This window comes from Vanessa atalanta, chromosome 9, assembly GCF_905147765.1.
Source record: "Vanessa atalanta chromosome 9, ilVanAtal1.2, whole genome shotgun sequence".
Classification (NCBI taxonomy): domain Eukaryota; kingdom Metazoa; phylum Arthropoda; class Insecta; order Lepidoptera; family Nymphalidae; genus Vanessa; species Vanessa atalanta.
In genome coordinates, this window is record NC_061879.1 from 10,294,657 (window position 1) to 10,314,868 (window position 20,212).

At 33.5% G+C, this 20,212-nt stretch overlaps 1 protein-coding gene across 1 annotated transcript in view; it reads right to left on the bottom strand.

Moving 5' to 3' along the window:
* LOC125066114 overlaps positions 1 to 20,212 on the bottom strand; it is a 95,106-nt gene that overhangs the window by 2,168 nt on the left and 72,726 nt on the right. Inside the window, exons 6-10 of the mRNA XM_047674032.1 lie at positions 2,625 to 2,815; positions 1,952 to 2,084; positions 1,095 to 1,225; positions 690 to 971; positions 34 to 333 (exon numbers count right to left, since the gene is read on the bottom strand). Of these exons, the coding sequence (XP_047529988.1) occupies positions 34 to 333; positions 690 to 971; positions 1,095 to 1,225; positions 1,952 to 2,084; positions 2,625 to 2,815 (1,037 nt within the window). The remainder of the gene's footprint in view (positions 1 to 33; positions 334 to 689; positions 972 to 1,094; positions 1,226 to 1,951; positions 2,085 to 2,624; positions 2,816 to 20,212) is intronic.

Here is a 20,212-nt window from a genome sequence, read left to right on the forward strand (position 1 = left end):
GCAATAACGTATGTGTGCTATTGCACGACGCACTTGAGACTTCTGCCGAAGTTTGTATCGCAGCTCCTCGTTGAGCGCTGCGATCCTCGTGGCGTGGTCCCGGTCGCGCGCGGCCACCTCGCGCAGGCGGCGGTTGTCGTCGCGCAGGCGGTCGGCCTCCCGCTGGCGCGCGGCGGCGCGCTCGCGCAGCTCCTCGGCCGCGTGCCGCGCCGCGCACGCGTCGCGCTCGGCGCCCGCCCGCCGCTCGCGCTCCGCCGCCAGCTCCGAGCGCGCGTCGCGGAGGGAGGCCATCTCGGCCTGCTTCAGCTCGATCACTGCTCTCAGGGATCGCACCTAAGACACGCAAATACAAATTATTTAGAGGGTCGATCGTAAAGTTGCTACATAAGGTATTTGTCATTACATCCCCTTGTCCTACCCGATCGTTCATCATCATCCCATTATATATACAGCGTCTTGTAAACACTAACGAAGAGGGTTTGCCAGACTTTTAGGACTCCTCCTTCGGAAGCTGCTGCTGACTTGGTTAAAGCCAAAATACGAATTGTTGAGTCGTTTGGGCTGATGTCATAGATTAATTCACTTACATGCTCAATTTTTCTTTGAATGTCTCTTCCGACCATGAATAAGAATGGAGACCCCGATTTTTAAAATCGCGCGGTTATTATTTCAGTTTTAATCTCACGTACCTCCGCTGCTAATTCCGTGGCGTCGGAACTCAATTCTTCTTTCGTGTTTAATTGCAATTCGTACGCTTCCACGTCACAATAAACGGGATCGCAAGCCGCGTCACACATGTTGCACAACGCGTCGCGCGACGACTCGGTCGACGAGTTGCGCAACTTAGCGCTTCGCTCGATTTCAGCCCGCGCAGCTTCGAGCTGCGCGCGCAAGGTCCGTTCGATTTCACTGTGTGCGTGCAAGCGTGCTCTGCTTTCGGCAACCTCCTGCTTCAGGGTCTCTATTGTACCCTAAAAAAATAAAATTGGTATGAATAAATTTTACCTTTGAATTACAATATGTTTTTAACAACTAAATTTTTATTTTTAATTCTTATTTTTTTTAAAATAGACTAAGTAATCTTATTATTGTACCTTTAACCCCTTCACTTCGCTCGCCAAGGCTGATACCTCTTCAATGTGTGCGGCTTGTAAGCGCGCATTGGCTTCCTCCTTGGACGATACCTCCATCTCTAGCTCTGAGATCTTGCTCAGGCATTCTGCGACTGCAAACATCATTCGTCATTAAGATTATTCCCCTAAAATACGTCTAATAAATTAGTGAGAAAAACTTGGCTTTTATTAATATTTAACTGGAGCGTATTTTAAAGAAATTAGGCATGGGTAAGATACGCCTAGAGAAACAGGTACGTAACAAGCACCTAGTTTTTAGTGAAACTGACCATGAAAATTAACTCACTACTGACACTGTATTTTATCATGCATTCCTAAAACTTTTAAAGTATTCTATATTCAGTAAACGTTTATTCGCACTATAAAGTAAGTATTCAAATTGTGATGTCGAAATTTTTATTTTTAAAATGTAAATTTGCATGATTGCGTGAATATTAAGGCGGTTAAGAATGCTAGTAACGGTAAATAAGATTTTGTAGGATGATATTAACAATCGTAATGTAGTAGGAATCGTGATAATTTAAATATATATTTAATTTATATAGTTTATAGTCAATTTCAACTAAAGAGTTTCAACAAGCAAGTTTGTTTTTGTTTATTACTTATTTCTAATATTTTTGTTGTTTAATCTAATTATTTCCTACATTACAAAGCCCACATGTCTTAGAAAACTTTAGTTATTATCTCGGCGCTCTTAACTAGCATTAATTCAATTAGTAAAAATATATTCATATGTATTAAAATACCTTTAACATATTTTTTGCAATCTTTCGATCAACAGAAGACGAATACATAATTAAGAATTGAATTTAACATACTGGTATCGAGATCCTTTTGCGCGCGCTGCTGCCGATCGCGGTCGGCGCGCGCGGCGCTGTTGCGCTCCGTCGCCGCCACGCCCCGCCACCTCTCCGCTTCTTGCCGCCATGACCCGCTGTTCAGAGCGTCCAACTGGAATAATTAAGGTAAATTTATTAGTTAATATTGCACACTCCACTTAAATAATTACCATGGTTGTATTTGTAGCGGAAGTTTGGTCAGAAAAAAAATAGTAATAAATTAGTTTAATACATATATCAAATTCGTTTAAAAAGTTAAAGTTGAGTTGACATCATCGAATTAAATTAGATGTATACATATATTATAAACAAATATTTTAAGTGGTGGTAGGGCTTTCTGCAAGCCTACTTACAGGTAGGTACCACCCACATCACATAATTTACCGCCAAACAGCAATACTCAGAATTGTTGTGGTCCAGTTTAAGAGTGAGTGAGCCAGTGTAACTACAGACACAAGGGACATAATATCTTAGTTCTGAAGCTTTAAGTTGTATTAGAGATGTTGATTGATTAATAATTCTTACAGCGCCAATTTCTATGGGCGGCGGTGATAACTTACCACCACTTACCATCGTTGTTTAATTTTTTATTCTTTGTCTTAAGTTTAGATATAAAATAACAGTAACAGTGATAAAAATATTTTAAACTTACTCGAAACACTAGGTACTGCACGAGAACCCCTAATGCTTCAACGCCTTTAGTAGCATGCGCGAGAGCAACTGAATGTTCGCGCGGCTGAGCGGGCGGCGGGGCGGTGAGCGTTGCAGGCGGCGACCGCACGGGCTGCGGCGTCTGCACTCGTTTGCTTCGCGGCCCCACAGCAGCCGACACGCGCGGAGGCTCTGTAACGAGACAAAATGCTTTTTACTGACGACCATCAAACACCATACAAAATTAATTCTAGTTTATTATATAAAGAACTTTAAGTATATGCCGTTACATTACGGTTACGGAAATAAATGTTATTTGAGCCACTTGTTATTTTGAAACAATTGTTAATACTTGTCCACGATGTTCAATGTGTTTGTATTTATATATTATGTAATAAAATATAAATACAGTCCATTATTTATTTATTTATTTAGTTCGAGATTTATATTTCGTTATATATTTAATTACAATGAATTATAATAGAATCGAATACTTTCAATTTAATCGAATACTTGCATAGTTACAAGTCACGGTTACATGACATATGTAATCACTGTTTTAGGATTTCGTAATATAAACAGTCAAAAATGATTTACATTCCAAAAACTTGAATCCGACGTGAAAATAAAATCATTCATCAAAAATAATTGTCCATCTTTGTTTTTTAGTTACAATCTCTTTTCTCACGGCGCTGAGGAAACAATAAGCCGAACTGTAGGTACGTACACAATAGAATACAATACGGTAAACAGATACTGAGTTTCCCAGTGTCGATGCTATCGAACCACATAAAGAGCTTTGTGTAGCTGAATCTTTATACAAAAGGTTATTATCACTAGGAAAATCTACCCTCGTAATGGACTAAACTCGAGGTTAAAACAAACAGTTTACACTTTCACGTTTTGTATCATAACTTCGAACAATACTCTCTAGTATCATGTGTGATACTCAAAATAGAATCACTTAAGACAATTTGTAACTGTGAAGTGTTCTTCTATTAGATTTGTTTACACTGCAAATTATATACAAAAATTTAAAAGTCTGTTTACCTTTAAATTGTTTATTTAGATTTAGTTCAATTGATAATTCTAAATATTCAAAACAGATCTGTTATAAATAGTTGTAGTTTTCAAATTTGTATCATTTTTATACTAAGATAATCAACTATGCCAAATTAAATTAAATTAAATTTTCTTTATTTAAGCAAGCACTTGCATAGGTATTGTTTGTTAAAAACCACCAATCTGGAAATAAATAACCGGCGAAGAAACACTGAAATGAAACTCAACTGATAAAAGTCAACACTCAACACTCTTGTTTATAGCAACAATTTATTATTTGAAATAGCCTGAAGGCGATTCATTCCCAAGGTGTGCTATCATTAAACTTGTTAGTTTTATAATAACCTTTAGATACACACGTTCCGTAACAAAAAGTACTAAATTTGTTATTGAAACATTTTGTAGCAATATCATCCCGTTGTAAAAGCGCATACAATGTCCTACAACATAACTAACCGCGTATGCTCGAGGAAGATTTTCTAGAATAATCCTACATGTACATACATCCCAATATAATACGTCAATATTTTAGCTAAAGCTCAGTTTATGAATAATTCTTCTAACAACGTAAAATACCGTAAGACATTATGCTGTGCATTTGCGTGTTAAAATATACACACTTAGAGAAGCGTATTAACATCAATTAATAGTATTATTTTTAACCGAGAACGCTGCTGAACTGAATCATGTTGTATTTCACTATCAAAGACTACAAAGGAGTTGTGTTACGTCAAAAAGGTCTAGTGCTTTCCTATTTAAAAATTACATCAGCTTATAAACTATCTCATAAATACATATTCTCTCCAAACCTTCCAGCTATAATATAGTACGGTCTCCAACCATGAAATCAACCGCTGATTTTACGAATACTCAAGGACAAAATTAGATAATGAGGCCCTTCGTACCATCACGTGACGTCACGAGGAGAAATCGTCGAGAGCCATTTTATAACATTCACGAATATTAATCACTTTACGTACTTTCAAACGTGCGATGCTAACATGTAACTCTGGACCTGATACGACTTTAATGAGAACTTAGTTTATACTTTAAAAGGGCATTAGAATGCATCTCGTATTGCCTAATAATCCGACTAACACTTTTCAATTTGCATAAACTTATGGTGTATTGAAAGTAATATGAAAAACTGAGATTTTACGATCGATCGAATTTTAAATAAGAATATGACATTCCTTGATACGTAAATGAATCAAATAACATCGCCCGTATGCATTGATAGTGTTAGACATATTACATCAACAATGCGCCAACCTTGGGAGCTAGGATGTTATGTCCCTCGTGCATGTTACACTGGCTCACTCACCATTTAAACTGGAATACAGTAAATTAAGTATGGTGGTAGAATATCTGATGAGCACAACGCCTTACCACCAAGTAAAGATATATAAATTAATAAAGAAATATGCGTCCTAGAATTCTGGAATCAATCGCTTTCATTACGTTTATAATTATAGTATGAAAAAAAAAATAACGAAAATAAATGAATGGTCAAAGAGTCAACTGGCTATGTCAAAGCCACACCCTGTCAGCTTTAAACTTATAACTAAAATTCAAATTTTATACGCAAACATCGGATGAAAATTTGCATTGTCGCCTTTGAAACATTGTATATTGATATGGCCACTATTACGGCTCGGTTTTTCATTGTAATGCAAAGATTGTAAATTTTTATACAACGATGAATGAATTCCAAATTTAAATTATTTAATATTTCCCGCCGCTTTCAATCACTCTCTCCCTTCCAATTCAATTATAAACTAAATATAAAAAGGTTATTTAAACGTTTCCCACGCGCTTCATTGACGGTTCCTGTTGAAGTTCACGCGTCACTAACCGTAAGATCCAATGGCGCCCATTTCCGCTTTTAAATAATAGATTAAAAAATTTATCGTAACATCTATGGTATGGCGTATATTTTTTATCCAAAATTTACATCTGGACATTTATTTATTAGACTTAGACATATATTTTACCAATGTGAAATATTACGGACGATTTTTTTTTTAAATAAGGTTTCTCTTGATGTTAATTAAAAAGTATATTTCAATTAAAGGCCAACTTAACATAGTAGTTATTGCGGACTACAATTATAGAATTAACAATATATATATTAAAAAAAAAAAACAAACGAATATTTTTTAAATCATCTGAAGTACATTTTTAAAACGATTACATAGATTTATATTGTCCAATAAATAGTTTGAAAGAAAGCGAAAATAATGTTATAGAAAAAATTAGTTAATATAATGTATTACTATTAGAGAGTCATGTACTTTGCATAATTAACTTATAAAATCACTAGCGACCCGCCCCGACTTCGCACGGGTGCAGTAAATATATTTTATAATCCATAGCACTCAGAAGTAATGTAGTTTTCAAAAAGGGAAATTTTTGGAATTGGATAATAATTAGTCGTAAGATTCCCACTGCAAATAAACAAACAAATTTTACTTCTTTATAATATTAGCTTAGACATAGTATAGTATAGGAGTTTTGTTCTGGATGCTGATATGATTTTAGTTAACTGCACACCTTGGGAATGAAATAATCGCCTCCAGGCTGTTTCAAATAAGTATAATATAATTATCATTGTACATGCAAAATGGTAAAAAAAAAAAATATCCCGCTGAGTTTCTTTCGCCGGTTCTTCTCAGGTCCGAGGTGCTAAATTCCGAACCGGTGGTAGATTTTTGACTATCAATAAGCAAGTGTAAACACTTCTATATTGAATAAAGATTTTTGACTTTGACTTTGCTTATAAGTGAATAATAATAAAGAATTATTTTTCTTGCTTTTAATTTTGGTACTCTTTCCAAATCATATATTGCTTTATATATTACAATTAACTCAGCGTTATCTGTTTAATTAAATGAAAAAATAATAATTAGTAAAGATGTGTTATGCGAATGGCCGTCGAGGGTCAGCCACTGAGCAACGCGCCGCGTGGGCTCCAATTGAGAACGGTGAAACGTCAAATTAACAAACAGTCAGGGATGCCATTCCTATAACGGGGACAATACCCATTCATAAGACGTATTCGTATAACTTGATACATTTCTTGGGATCACAAGATTCGACATGGAGAAAGACATTCGAAATAAAAAATATTTTTGATGTTCGAAAACGATGCTCTTTTAAGATATATAATTTATTATTCGGTTTTTTGACAACCCTACACGATTAGGGAATCAACAAAATGCGCCTACGCCGGAATTTACTTCATACGATATCTGTCACACAATGATGTTGAAAAATGACATTAAATTATTCAAATTCAACTAACTAAGTACTCAACATAATTATGTGAAATTTGCGAGATAGGTATATTTTTTATATTGCTGTTGCTATAGAAATTTTGAAGAGGGAAAGAGATAGATACAGTGTGTTAAGAAAAATCAAGTATTTATACAGTTTTTCCTTAATAATATCAATACTATATTACTAGACCGGCGAAGGTTGTCCGTTCAAGTTCAGCGAACTGTCTCACTATCCTACATAAAGACTGGGGTAACGGGTTCCCGTAAGCGCGAAGTGAATACGAAATTAATGCAAAATAAAAATACGACAACATATCGTCGTTCGGAGTAATCTTAAAAACACTGAGGATTGAGTTCAGCTTTCACTCTAAGGTTTGAATAGATTGAAGAAAGATTTACGAGTATCTGTGAGAAGCCAGGACTTGTCGCTAATTTAAAATATGTTGTCGTCCGGACCGATTCGGCTACAGTATCTAATCTTAAGGGAGACCAGCCAATCGGGCGGGACGTGTTATAGTGCACAAATGTGTGCGCAAATACAGGTGCATCCTTTATACATTTACTCTCATTGGCAAACTAACATGATCGAAGGACCAGAACCAAAGACTTTACGCGTTTTTCGGCACGGAAGTGTACACATTCAAAATGCATGAATCCGTTACTGAGAATGTTTGTCAGAAAAACCCAATAACTTTTTATCGAGCCGACCTGGATTTGAACCCAATCTGTCGATATCTTCTGCCATATATATCGGTCTAGTGGCTAGGCGACAAAAATATACATACTAATGACATTGAGCACCTGCTAATAATATATACATAGATCTCACAGAGTTGAAATGCGTTTAACTACGTATCTATATAAGTATAGTATCAGAGGAGTTTTTCTGTAAGAACTCGAAACTCACAGTACAACACGATCTTGAAATGTCTATAATGAATAGCGACATTGCACATAATAATTATTATTAATAACATTTAACATCAAAATAACAGTATCACCGTAAGTCTTCGTAAATTTCGTAGAATTTAATTTCCGCGTCAATTCGCCTAAAAATATACATTAAAATATTTAAAGGACCTGTTTGTTAAGCAAATTCATTTATTGACACAAAAAGATGGTCACTTCTTGAACAGTTTTTACGAAACGAAATATGAATGTCCTATCACCGATTTTGTAATCAAATTTGCATGTTGTACAACGCTCTATCCGGGTTTAAGAGAAATTCAATGATTGCATTATTTTTAATAAATTAAATGCTATTTATTATTATTTAAGATTATGCATTTAAGAAACTAAAACAAAAGTTTCTCTTTATGGTAATATATAATATTCTATAATTATGTATATATTTATATAATATTAAAAATTTGACATACACATATTTTTCGAAATTAAATTCGTTTTAACAGTCGATTTCCGCTGGTATTTTTAACGCGTACCTGAGCTATTAATACCATAAACCAATAGTTGCGTCTAGCATGTAGTGAGAATCACAAATCTAAAATTAGTTTGTTTGTATGTATGTCAGGGGGCCGAGCGTGAACAGGCGCCCGCCCTAAAAGGGTCACCGTGACTGGACAACTGTCACAGATAGACAAACACACGAAACGTCAAATAACAAACAATAAATATCTACTTGATCTCTCTGTCAGGACTTGAAGTCATTTAACCAAAACTAGAAATAAAATACTTAGTTTATTGTTGTATATTCAGTTACACCAATTTCTATTTTGAGTCTAATGTGTTAATGGAATCAAATTAAATTAAGAATTATTTCTGAGTAACTCCTGTGTTTTTTATTGTATTATTAAACAGACTGGCAAGTGGGCCACCTGATGATAAGTGTTCCCCACCAGTGGTAGACAATCACATGGTAAAAATATAAAGCAACCATTACATTGCCAACACTCTACCAACCTTGGCAACTAAGACGTTATGTCCCTTACACACAATTATGTTTCCACAACGCTTAAATATCACATGTGAGTGAAACGTCACGTCACACAATTATCAAGGGTTATATGATTCACTTAGCAAATTTTAACGTCTGCAATAAAGCTGTCATCACGCTCGCGACACAAAAGCACATTATTCCGTCCCCGGTTTCTTGGAATCACATAAAAGGATAAGTATCTCTTACAAAGGTAAATAATTTAATAAGCTCTTATTACCTTCTACTTCCTGATATATGCTTGAAGATTAAACATCGCGACCGATATTTACAAAATAAATACTTTGTAAATAAACGTTCTGAAATATTGTAAACATGTAAAAACGAAAACATACTTGATTGTTTTCTTTGCTCGATTCGTAATATTTTCTTATTATACTAGCAGTTCGTTTCCTACGCTTATTTTATTTTTAATTATAAATTAAATCTTATGTGTCAGTTTACTGTAAATAAGTTTTTATTTTGTCAATTCAAAAAAATCACAAATGAATTTATATATTTTGATTTTCTCTTCACGTTGTATGAGACGTTTTTTAATCTAATTTATTTAGATATTCAGATTTTATTACGACTAGGTCTAGAGGCAATTATAAAGCGGCAGATCCCGGTGATCCAGGTATAATCCATAAAATCCATAAAAACCTATTGAATACTTCTACTAATAAATAATTTAGCAGCGTTGCATTCGCTTGCCTCGGATAACACGTCGGCTAGTCTTTGTGCCTTAATTATCTTCGATGGTCTCAAAATGCAATAATTTCAGACTATGATGCAGGAATTCAAAGTGCAACTATGTTTACGAACATACGCCAAAACTGTTACAATGCGCAGTTGGCTAATCTCCGTTAAAAACAGCCGCCGTCGACAAATTCAGTACATCATTACTCGATCTGAAGAATAATATTCTATCAACTATACTGATATATCGAATAGTATGATTTCAAGTGGAGTTAGTAATCGTACTATTTTTACTTTTATTGTAAATAAATAACATAATAAAAGCTTATAAATGAAATGAGCTCTTAAATCCTTTTTACGATTGTGCGGTGAACGTTTCCGGTTAACGATTCTAACGAAATAATTCTAATTCGAATATAAAAGAAAATAAAACCAAAATCCCAGCTTATAAAATTGATCCGGAATGCACTTAAGATAGACCTATTTATTCACGATTAGTGTTAGAGAAAAGTTTTATACGAATACAAGTGGAAAGTTATTTTAAAATTTGTCTATCATCACACGAATGTTTTTAATGTATTAGTATTTATTGAATTGCTTTGCACGTTTACAAACAATCTTTTTTGTGTTTCGATAGTTCGATGGAATACTTTTTGATTAAGACCTAGATGTGGTGGTTATGTCTTAAAATATCGATGTTTCACATGATACGAAATCAACTTATTCGCATAACTTGTCAATGGTGGCCAGAAAGAAATTTTGGAAAATGAATACTGCTCACCCCACTGGCCTTGACAGTGTCACCAGGCGTCCTCTAGACACCAGCAGTACTCACTAGTAAATTTTTGACAATCGACTTGCGTTGTCACGGCATTATAATGCAGGTATTTAATAATTATTATATTCAACATTGACATTTCACGTTCTTGTTCTGAGGTGAGTTTCGAGGTTCTTTTTCCAGAATAATTCTACAGAAACTAAATAATATATAGTTGTCAGTATTCATCACCTGATTCGTAATTTGTTCCATCACATAGCATAGCATGGTTTATATATAATTTCAGTAATAATAATTTCAGTTATCCATGTGACAAACCTTATAAATAAATGTATTTGAAAAATTGTAAATTAAATTTTAATGCAGATAACGAATGAATAATAACGATTTTTTTTTTTTATAAATTTAAATGCAAAGGTCATTAAAACAATAACTTTATACCTGTGTGAAACTGTGTTTTTTTTCTCATACACGAAATTAAATAACTCTTTGTTCTCATACACGAAGTCGCAATATTAGGAAAACTAATCATAACATTAAGCTAATTAAATTTATTACATATAATATCAATTAGTTGCTGTACTAAAAACCTAAATATTGCCCAGTAGAAAACAGCTTAAACAAACCAACCCCGCGTAACAAAATAAATCTACTCATATAACTTGGTGCATTTTACTACCATGTATTTAAAACTTTTTAATTATAATATACCTTTGTAATAACTATTGCATGAGGTTATTATTTGTATATAATATGTATAGTAGATATTGAGTTACTTGTAACTTAAATAGCGATACTACATATTAAGTGGAGACACTTTCATGCGTGAGAAAAGAGCGAATGTGGATATACACTTAAAAGGACAAGTTGTAACAATGCGGAAACTCGACGGCAAGTTTGTCGAACCTAATGTTGGAAAAGCGAGAGAAAAGTTGTATAACAACATCATACATAAATATTTATATACGGATACTGTATCTAACATTACCTAATGGGAATCGCTGTGCAATGACTTATCAATTTTTTAAAAGCGATTATCACCCTTATTTTCTTGGTAGTAGGGCTTTGTGCAAGCCTCTCTGGATAGATCAAGTAGTACCTACTCAGTATTTTTGTGTTCCGGTTCATAAGGGATAATGGATATAACATCCCAAGGTTGGTAGCGCATTGGCGATGCTAGCAATGGTCAATATTTCTTTCAGCGCCATTGTCTAGGCGGTAGTGACCATTTACCATAAGATGGCCACTTATATTTATGACTTTTGCTCGTCCGCCTGCCTATATTATAAAATACCCCTTTCGTACATTGACAGTACTATGACTGAAACCTTTACGATCGTGCTAACAATAACTATACAAAGTTTCAACTCAATCGCATGAATGACTGCAGACATATAATACGAACCAAGTAGTATTATTTGCTTTAGTAATTTTCATTGTAATATCATTCAATCCTGTGTATTGAAAACGAAGTTTAAAACTTTTCCTAATGAGGCAATAAAAATGTTAGTTAGTTAACTATCTTTACTAATATTATAAATGCGAAAATAACGCCGAGATGGCCCAGTGGTTAGAACGCGTGCATCTTAACCGATGATTTCGGGTTCAAACCCAGGCAGGCACCACTGAATTTTCATGTGCTTAATTTGTGTTTATAATTCATCTCGTGCTCGGCGGTGAAGGAAAACATCGTGAGGAAACCTGCATGTATCTAATTTCAACGAAATTCTGCCACATGTGTATTCCGCCAACCCGCATTGGAGCAGCGTGGTGGAATGTGCTCCAAACCTTCTCCTCAAAAGGAGAGGAGGCCTTTAGCCCAGCAGTGGGAAAATTTACAGGCTGCTAATGCTAAAAAATGCTAATGAAAATAACGCTGTCTGTCTGTTACTCATCAAAATATCTGAATCGAATTTGATGAAATTATATAAAGCAAGCTTGAAGTTCAAGGAAGGGCATAGGCTAGTTTTTGATACTTAAAACTGATGTAGTGAGAGAAGCCGCAGGCGATAACTAGTTGTTTATAGTCTATGAACTAACATCGTATCTCATTCGTGTAACGTTGAAAGCGGTGACTTACAGTGATATGCTATTTTGGTACGTGTATCCTTTAAAAGTTATATTTAGTAATGTCAATGTTACATATAACCTTCTGACATCACGATCATACTGTGTTATGAGTTTCAAGTGTATCCAAGCAGAACAGCTCTACGATTCGTAGTAATTTTTTTTTTAAATTATTTAAGTTAGAATCAGTTAGTGATCGACGCATCCGTTTCCTATTGATAATAATCTTTAATAAAACATTGAATATCCGGATTACTGAGTGAATTAATCTCATGGGATAATAAGAATTAAATAAAATTATTTCCAGCTTAAATTTATCTTAAATATAAAAAAGAAAATGTTCTTTTAATATTGATGATCAGTTTTTAAATGTCGAAATAACAATAACATTATCAAAGTGGCCTCGATAACGAATGGCCAGGTATTGTTTGCCCTCGTGCCCTGGCAGACGTCCAAAGTTAATAAAATTCAGCGACGACAAACCAGCCAAAATTAATTTAAACATACAGTCGGTTTTCGACAATTCAATTCCTTATTAAATCAAATCTTATTGAAATACCGATAATTTATTAAGACATTTTGCTTTAAAATTGAGATATTCAAATGTTTTCAAAATTATCTATCTGCTAGCTGGAACAATGTGATTTATAATATCGACTATGTACAGGAACCTGATTGCTCATTAAAATTTATAACATAATGATGTCCTGACCAATTTCCGTTACGGCGGCCATTTTTGAGGGAGACTAGGCAATTGCGCAGGTCATGTTATAGCGTTCAACAACTGTAGATTTCACAAATGTAGAGTCTACTTGTTTATGTCCACACTCTCGCAACTCAAGGGCGGCAAATACGACAAGTCCGAATGAGTTCAGGCATACCAATACCTTTACATGATCAGAGGCAGGAGTATACAACCATCCGAATCAAATAATGCAGCCTCTACACCAACGAGACAGTGATTAAACTTTCTGTACATTTACATATTTTAATCAAACGAAAGTTTTAATACCAAGGTGAACTCATACGGACACTAACAATGGATTTATGCGACTATAATTAAAAGACAAAGACAAGGCTAAAATATTTCACGATACATAAAACACGATATGTACCTAATATAAATTGATTTGACTTATTAGTTCATATGACGGAAGTTGTACGAAATCATGTCTATTATAACATCATACTTGCAGATATTTCAATATCTATACCAACATTTTTGTTCACGTTAATATCTGGAACGACAAGTCATATTTGAAAAATCCAATGTTGTCCAATATTTATAAAAAAAAAAAAAAGTTTAATGAAAATGAAAATCTTTGATGATATTTTCGGACTGTTTATCGAAAGGTAGTGATTACAATCACACAGCCTTGGCAAGGTCAGGGCTGACTGAAAGTTTATAAAACAAAGTACTACCATGGTAATAAGCTATTGTACGGCATATAAGGTCAAATAACAAAGGAAGTTTAAACGTATATAATATATGTATGTAAGGCAACGTCCAGATTGGTTTTTCAATGCACCTGACTTTTTGCAAGGTACACTTAAGATTCGAAAATAAATCATATTAATTTTAAAAAGACGTAAGTTGTGTTTGTTTTTCCAGTAAGTAGTCGAATAGAAAATTGTTGGACCGAAGCGAACGCTGTCCAAACTACGACGAATAAATACGAAAACTTTGTATTAGTTTTGTATGTCTTCAAAATTACTACAGAACACTACAGTAGTATAGTATACGTTTAGTATAGTATGAATTGCTTTACTTATCTTTTATAGATAAATCCTAGTTAATAATATTTGTTATTAAATATTGGGTAGTACATAGTACTATAACTTTAGTTAAATAAATTTGTAACACAAAATTAATAGAATATTAACATTAAAATTTGAAACGATTCTTTAAAGATATTAATTTTTTTTTTTTTAATTAACGAAAAGTGTATCAACAGAGTATTAATGGAGAAATTATTTCGCTTAGTACGTATTGTATTATATTACTATTTGTTTATGAGAACATAGTATATTTAATATAAATTGGACAACATTGGACAAAATCACATATTACTCTGATCCCAATGTAAGTAGCTAAAGAACTTGTGTTATGGAAAATTAGAAGTAACAACGATACCACAAACCCAAGGAAACATAGAAAACTAATGCACATTTTCTACATCGACTCGGTCTGGAATCGAACCCGGAGTGACGTACCCATGAAAACCGGTGTACACATTACTCGATCACGGAGGTCATCGTGCAAGTTATTGAAGATGAATGTTAAAAACTCAAAGTTACAATGAATTAATTACTCAGTCTACAGGTAAAGTTACAAATTAACAGATATCGTTTGACATGTTTTATAGACCGAAAACGAAAGGAAACAATCGTAACTTATAAATCTAGGCTAGGCATGTGTCTATAGAAAGACAGACGAAAATATTACTTCATCGGATATTATTGACATTGTCTTACATAAAAGTTCCGAAAAATATTCCGAAACGAATATATTGTATCTACCTATCCAAATAACAAACAGAACAACTAAGCGCATTTTAATTAACTTCGGAACAATGAGATCATCAATATAAAAACTTTATATTTCGGAAAAGATATAAAAACTCGAGAATACGTCGTAAAACTATCGCAATAAGGACCTGCTTTAAAAAACCGAAGCCGTAAAATACATATTAATTGACAAAAATGTATAAAAGCCATAAAATCGGTGGGTCTTCCATTGATTCTTAATATTAAATGGGGTCGCCTTAAACGAATATGAAACAAAATATCTAGAATTATTACGCAACTAAAGTATAGCAACAGAAGGTTTGGAATTCATTCAAATACACTGTCCCAATGTTAGTGGATACACATGTGGCAAATTTTCATCTGACAAATGTAGGTTTCCTCACGATATTTTCCACCGGCTCGACCGAAACGAATTATAAACACAAATTAACTACTTGAAAATTCAGCGGCGTTTGCACCCGCAATCGGTAAAGTTTCAAATGTTAAACGCTTATAAATATTTTGTAATCTAAAAACTAATTCATTGAATTCACATTATAGCGGTACAGAATTGTACTAATTACGACTTGCAATTCATTTGTTTTCTTACGAAAGTTAATTGAATACGCATGAAATGTAAAATTATGAATGCAACATAATTAACATACCGGCTAGTGCGATGTACGTATTTGTAAATCAAATTATATACTCGTCAGCAAAACTTCTCTTGTAGTTTTCGCATCTTATATTAATAAGAATATTTCTCACTTATTCATTTCTGATAATTTAGTTCATATTATTATTATCGTTCAAGATTAACTGGACAAAGATTTATTGAAATAAGTATTCATCAATACCAAGTACTTACAAGACTTGTCATATATTTAACACTTTTGATATAAACGATGTAGACTATAAAATATATTCGACTAAGATCGCTTTCACACTAATGTTTATTTTGTGTTAATCGTCGTGCGATTTACGTACGATGCAATTTTATTAATTGCAAAGCACAATATATAAACAATTTTATTAAGGTTTGAATAGTTCAGACTCTATTGATTTAATATTTATATATTTTTTAAATGTAAATAACATAAATATGCCAAAAGTGCATAGGTGACAAGAGACATGAGAAACTGTGAAATTATTAATGTTATCGAAAAATAAAATTGCACTTAGAATGCCTTCTGTATTTTATAGATTACCTTAAAATGATTCGCTTGTATTAAAGTACACATGAATGTTACAATATCCTACTAAATTAAAAATATATAATAATTTTCTTTCTGTCAACGTATTACGATGACAAAATCACCGGAATAATTAACAACACGATAACATATCTATCTTAAAGCGACTAGTTTAAGCAAACTTTATAAGATTTGATCTAAACGTAACCAATGAAATTATTTAATAAATCAATGAATTTGTATAAAAAAAAACTGACCTCGTCCGTCCACAAACATTTGCGAAAAGTTGCGCTAACTCATATCATACAGCGGGGTCAATCCAATCACAAACATCACTACACGAAATATGAACCACATTCTGCCAACATTGGCTCACACTTGTGTCCAACAAGTACAACGCAAATAAACGTATCAGGGGCGTACGGTGCGTGTGTCCAGAAGCGCGCTATATGTTAGACTGGCGTACTCAGTATATTCCGAACGTCGTTTCGTTGATTACCAAGCAGCAAAACCCAGATCGCTATAGGATTTATTTAAAAAAAAATCTAATTTTATTAAATGACGAAATATAAATAATTATAGAAAACGAAAATACTTATTTATTAAAATATATAAAAAAAAAACTCTACGTGCGTAACGAAAAAGAAAATTCGAATTTGAATATCGAATTTATAAATCCAATGATTATTTAATTTCCATAAATATAAACGTCCAGGAAGCCATTACAATATTAAAATCATAAGACATCGATTATATATTTTATTGACTCTCACGTAAAAATTACGAGGAAATAAATGTTATTGCTAATTAATTGTTATTATTATTTAAAAAAATAAAATTGTTTAAACAAGTACGTCGTATTGACCATATAAGACATTACGAGCTGGACCTTCACGTCATAGAATTAAAGTAAATAATTGAATAAGACATAAAAAAAATAGTATAAAGTAATACATAGTTTGTTTAATAGTGAATGCTTGTAGTGATGCCGCATTTTCCCATTCGAAGTTCAACGAACCATCGTGGAAAGTCGACTGAAGATAAGAAAACTGACAACTAATGCGTTTTTTTTTTATTGATGTAACAGTCTTTGTGTTTTTGTTCCTATTTCTTATGATGGTTTATTAATTACATAATTTGTATCATAATACTGAATTACCTTTAAATTATATTTTATTATATATGAAAAACTTAGCAGATATTAAATTTCAATGTATTTATTTTTACGTTTTGGTAAGATTAAACCGTGCGTACCAACGTAATCTCGAAAGTACTGCCACGGTCTTTAAATATTAAATGCGCATATTCATTAATTTTAATGTCCCCCCTATGATTAACATGACTATCGTTCGTAATGAAATGACCTACAAAATAAAAGAGGTTTTATTTAATCTTAAATTACATTTTAATTACATTTTTATCTACACACACACACACACACACACACACACACACACACACACACACACACACACACACACACACACACACACATACGTAACTCGGTGATATAATAATGAACAAGTTTTTATTATGTCGCATACAAAACAACAAAAGCAGACAGGCTTATATGTCTTCAGTAGAACTATCCTCTAAAAAAACCTGGAAATTCACAGCTAAACGCGATCGTGAAAAATAAATAAAGTAATATCCGTCAATAACAATAACAATTATAACATTAAAGGATACACGTATCAAAACAGCATATCACCGTAACTGACAGCTTTAAACATTTCAAGAATGAGATATGAATTGAGTTCTTACAGAATAAATAGCACAGGAGAACACGATCGTGAAATCTAAGAAGGTGATATTCTGAAAGTGACATGCGACATTGAGTATAATAATTATAGCACACATACACGCAGCAAAATAGCGTTAGTCGATTTTGCAACATTTCACGAATGAGAAACGAAGAGATCTCAGATACCGGTGGTGACAATAATTGGTAATTCCTGACAATTTAAAGAGTAAGAAGTATAATCAAGCATGACCATTTCTTAGATTTTCAATGCAATTTAAACTACTTCTATTGGACTAAGGCATATTCTCCCATTGAGGAGAATTTGACGAGCCAAATCTATCACGCGGATTTATTACGCATTACACGTGTGGAAGTTTTTCATTAAATAAAGTGTTCTCACGATGTTTTCCTTAATCACCGAGAACGAAATATATTAACACAAATTAAGCTCTGATACGTCCAATGGTGCTTCCCGGGTTTGAATCCATAATCCGTTTAATTTTTGATATTCTATCGTCTGTGCGACTTCGGCTCTCGTTTTTAACCAGCTTTTAATAACAGTAGTATGCTGTGCTGAGCATTGAAACGTAACACGACACAAAATATTAATTTTGTTGTTCAGCGGTAACTATTTGATTGTAATATAGTATTTTGATCATGTATTATCATAAAATGCACGCGCACGTGCCCCTAATTGCGATGCACGTCGAAACCGAGACCGGATACAATCTGAACAAGAACCCATAAAGGTCGAACGTGTACAATCGACGACAGCAGTGATAAAAAAAATACTTGTAAATAATTCAATATCAAATTTATATTCAAGTTGTTACTTATAAGCGTGTTATTTCATTTATCGTAAACTATAACTTATTGCGTCATCATCAATCGTTTGGGGGTCAACGTATTGTATCTGTATCAAAAAATTATGGCAAGCTATTTTTTTTTTATTTTGTCCAACATCACATACATTACTCTGATCCCAATGTAAGTAGCTAAAGCACTTGTGTTATGGAAAATCAGAAGTAACGACGGTACCACAAACACCCAGACCCAAGACAACGTAGATAACTAATTAACTTTTTCTACATCGACTCGGCCGGGAACCGAACCCGAGACATCGGAGTAGCGTACCCATGAAAAACGGTGTACACACTACTCGAACACGGAGGTCGTCAGGTCGTCAGGTCAGGTCTATTACGACCTGCCTGCTTGGCTCAAAGCTTCCATGGAAGTTAAGTGCTGATAGTATTGAATACTGATTTTCTTTACGATACCCTCGGTTTAAGACATATTGGCTCTATATTATTATGACTCAAGTCAAACATTATAAATACGAACAAACAAATCTATCATAACTAACTAGAATTGTTAGCGAAGAACATTCACATAGACATACCTACGTATAGCACAATGTCGCGCTTAATCTGCGATGTAGAACGTTTTTTTACACTTTCTTACAAAACTGTCAGTAATTCTTGAATATATATTTATAACCATAAAGTGTATTGTCGCCTTAATTTATGGCGAACAATAAATACATCGCGCTATTCAAACAAAAACAATCCAACCGGAAGATATTAATGACGTTTAAAGAATGTATGCAAGTACTTTGACTAGTGTATCCGTTAGTTCCGTACGGATACGCATATTTAACACTAGGTCACTTTATTTTAATCTTTATTCCCTAGCCAATAAAGTATAAATTAAGGAAGCTATTTGTAATTCTGTTTAAGTGACAGTAACTAATTCATACTGCAACGGAGGCATTGAGTTCGTAATGTCAATTTATGCAAAAACTTAATTACTCCATATAAAAGACACAAAAACCATTGCGTATCCACGTACCACATACTAAAATTCTCAACATACACGCAACCATAATAACGATTCCTTTATAGATATTTTGAAAGTGTGTAAATTACATTTCGCTTTCTCAATCGAAACGGCAAGTCACAAACCACAAAACTAGAATTTTTAACGCAAAACCAACTTCTAGATAAACTTATTGCATAAATTTATTTAAGAGTGTAATGAAAGAAAGTTCGTTAACGAAAATTCGAATCTTATTTTTTTTTTATTATTATTCACTGAATTTAAATAACGAAGTCACGTATTATTAGTTGTGTGAGATTAATTAACAAACAATTCTTCGAATCGAGATGAAGTTAAAACAACAGTGTTACAAGCGGTTTCGGTCCGCTGCTCTCGTCTAGCGAACAGCATACATATGCATGGCATGGAAACCTGACTTTCTTTGCACTTAGAATGTTTATTAGAATTTCGCAGATCGAATCTTTTTGTCCGCACGCACCCATGCGTATTAA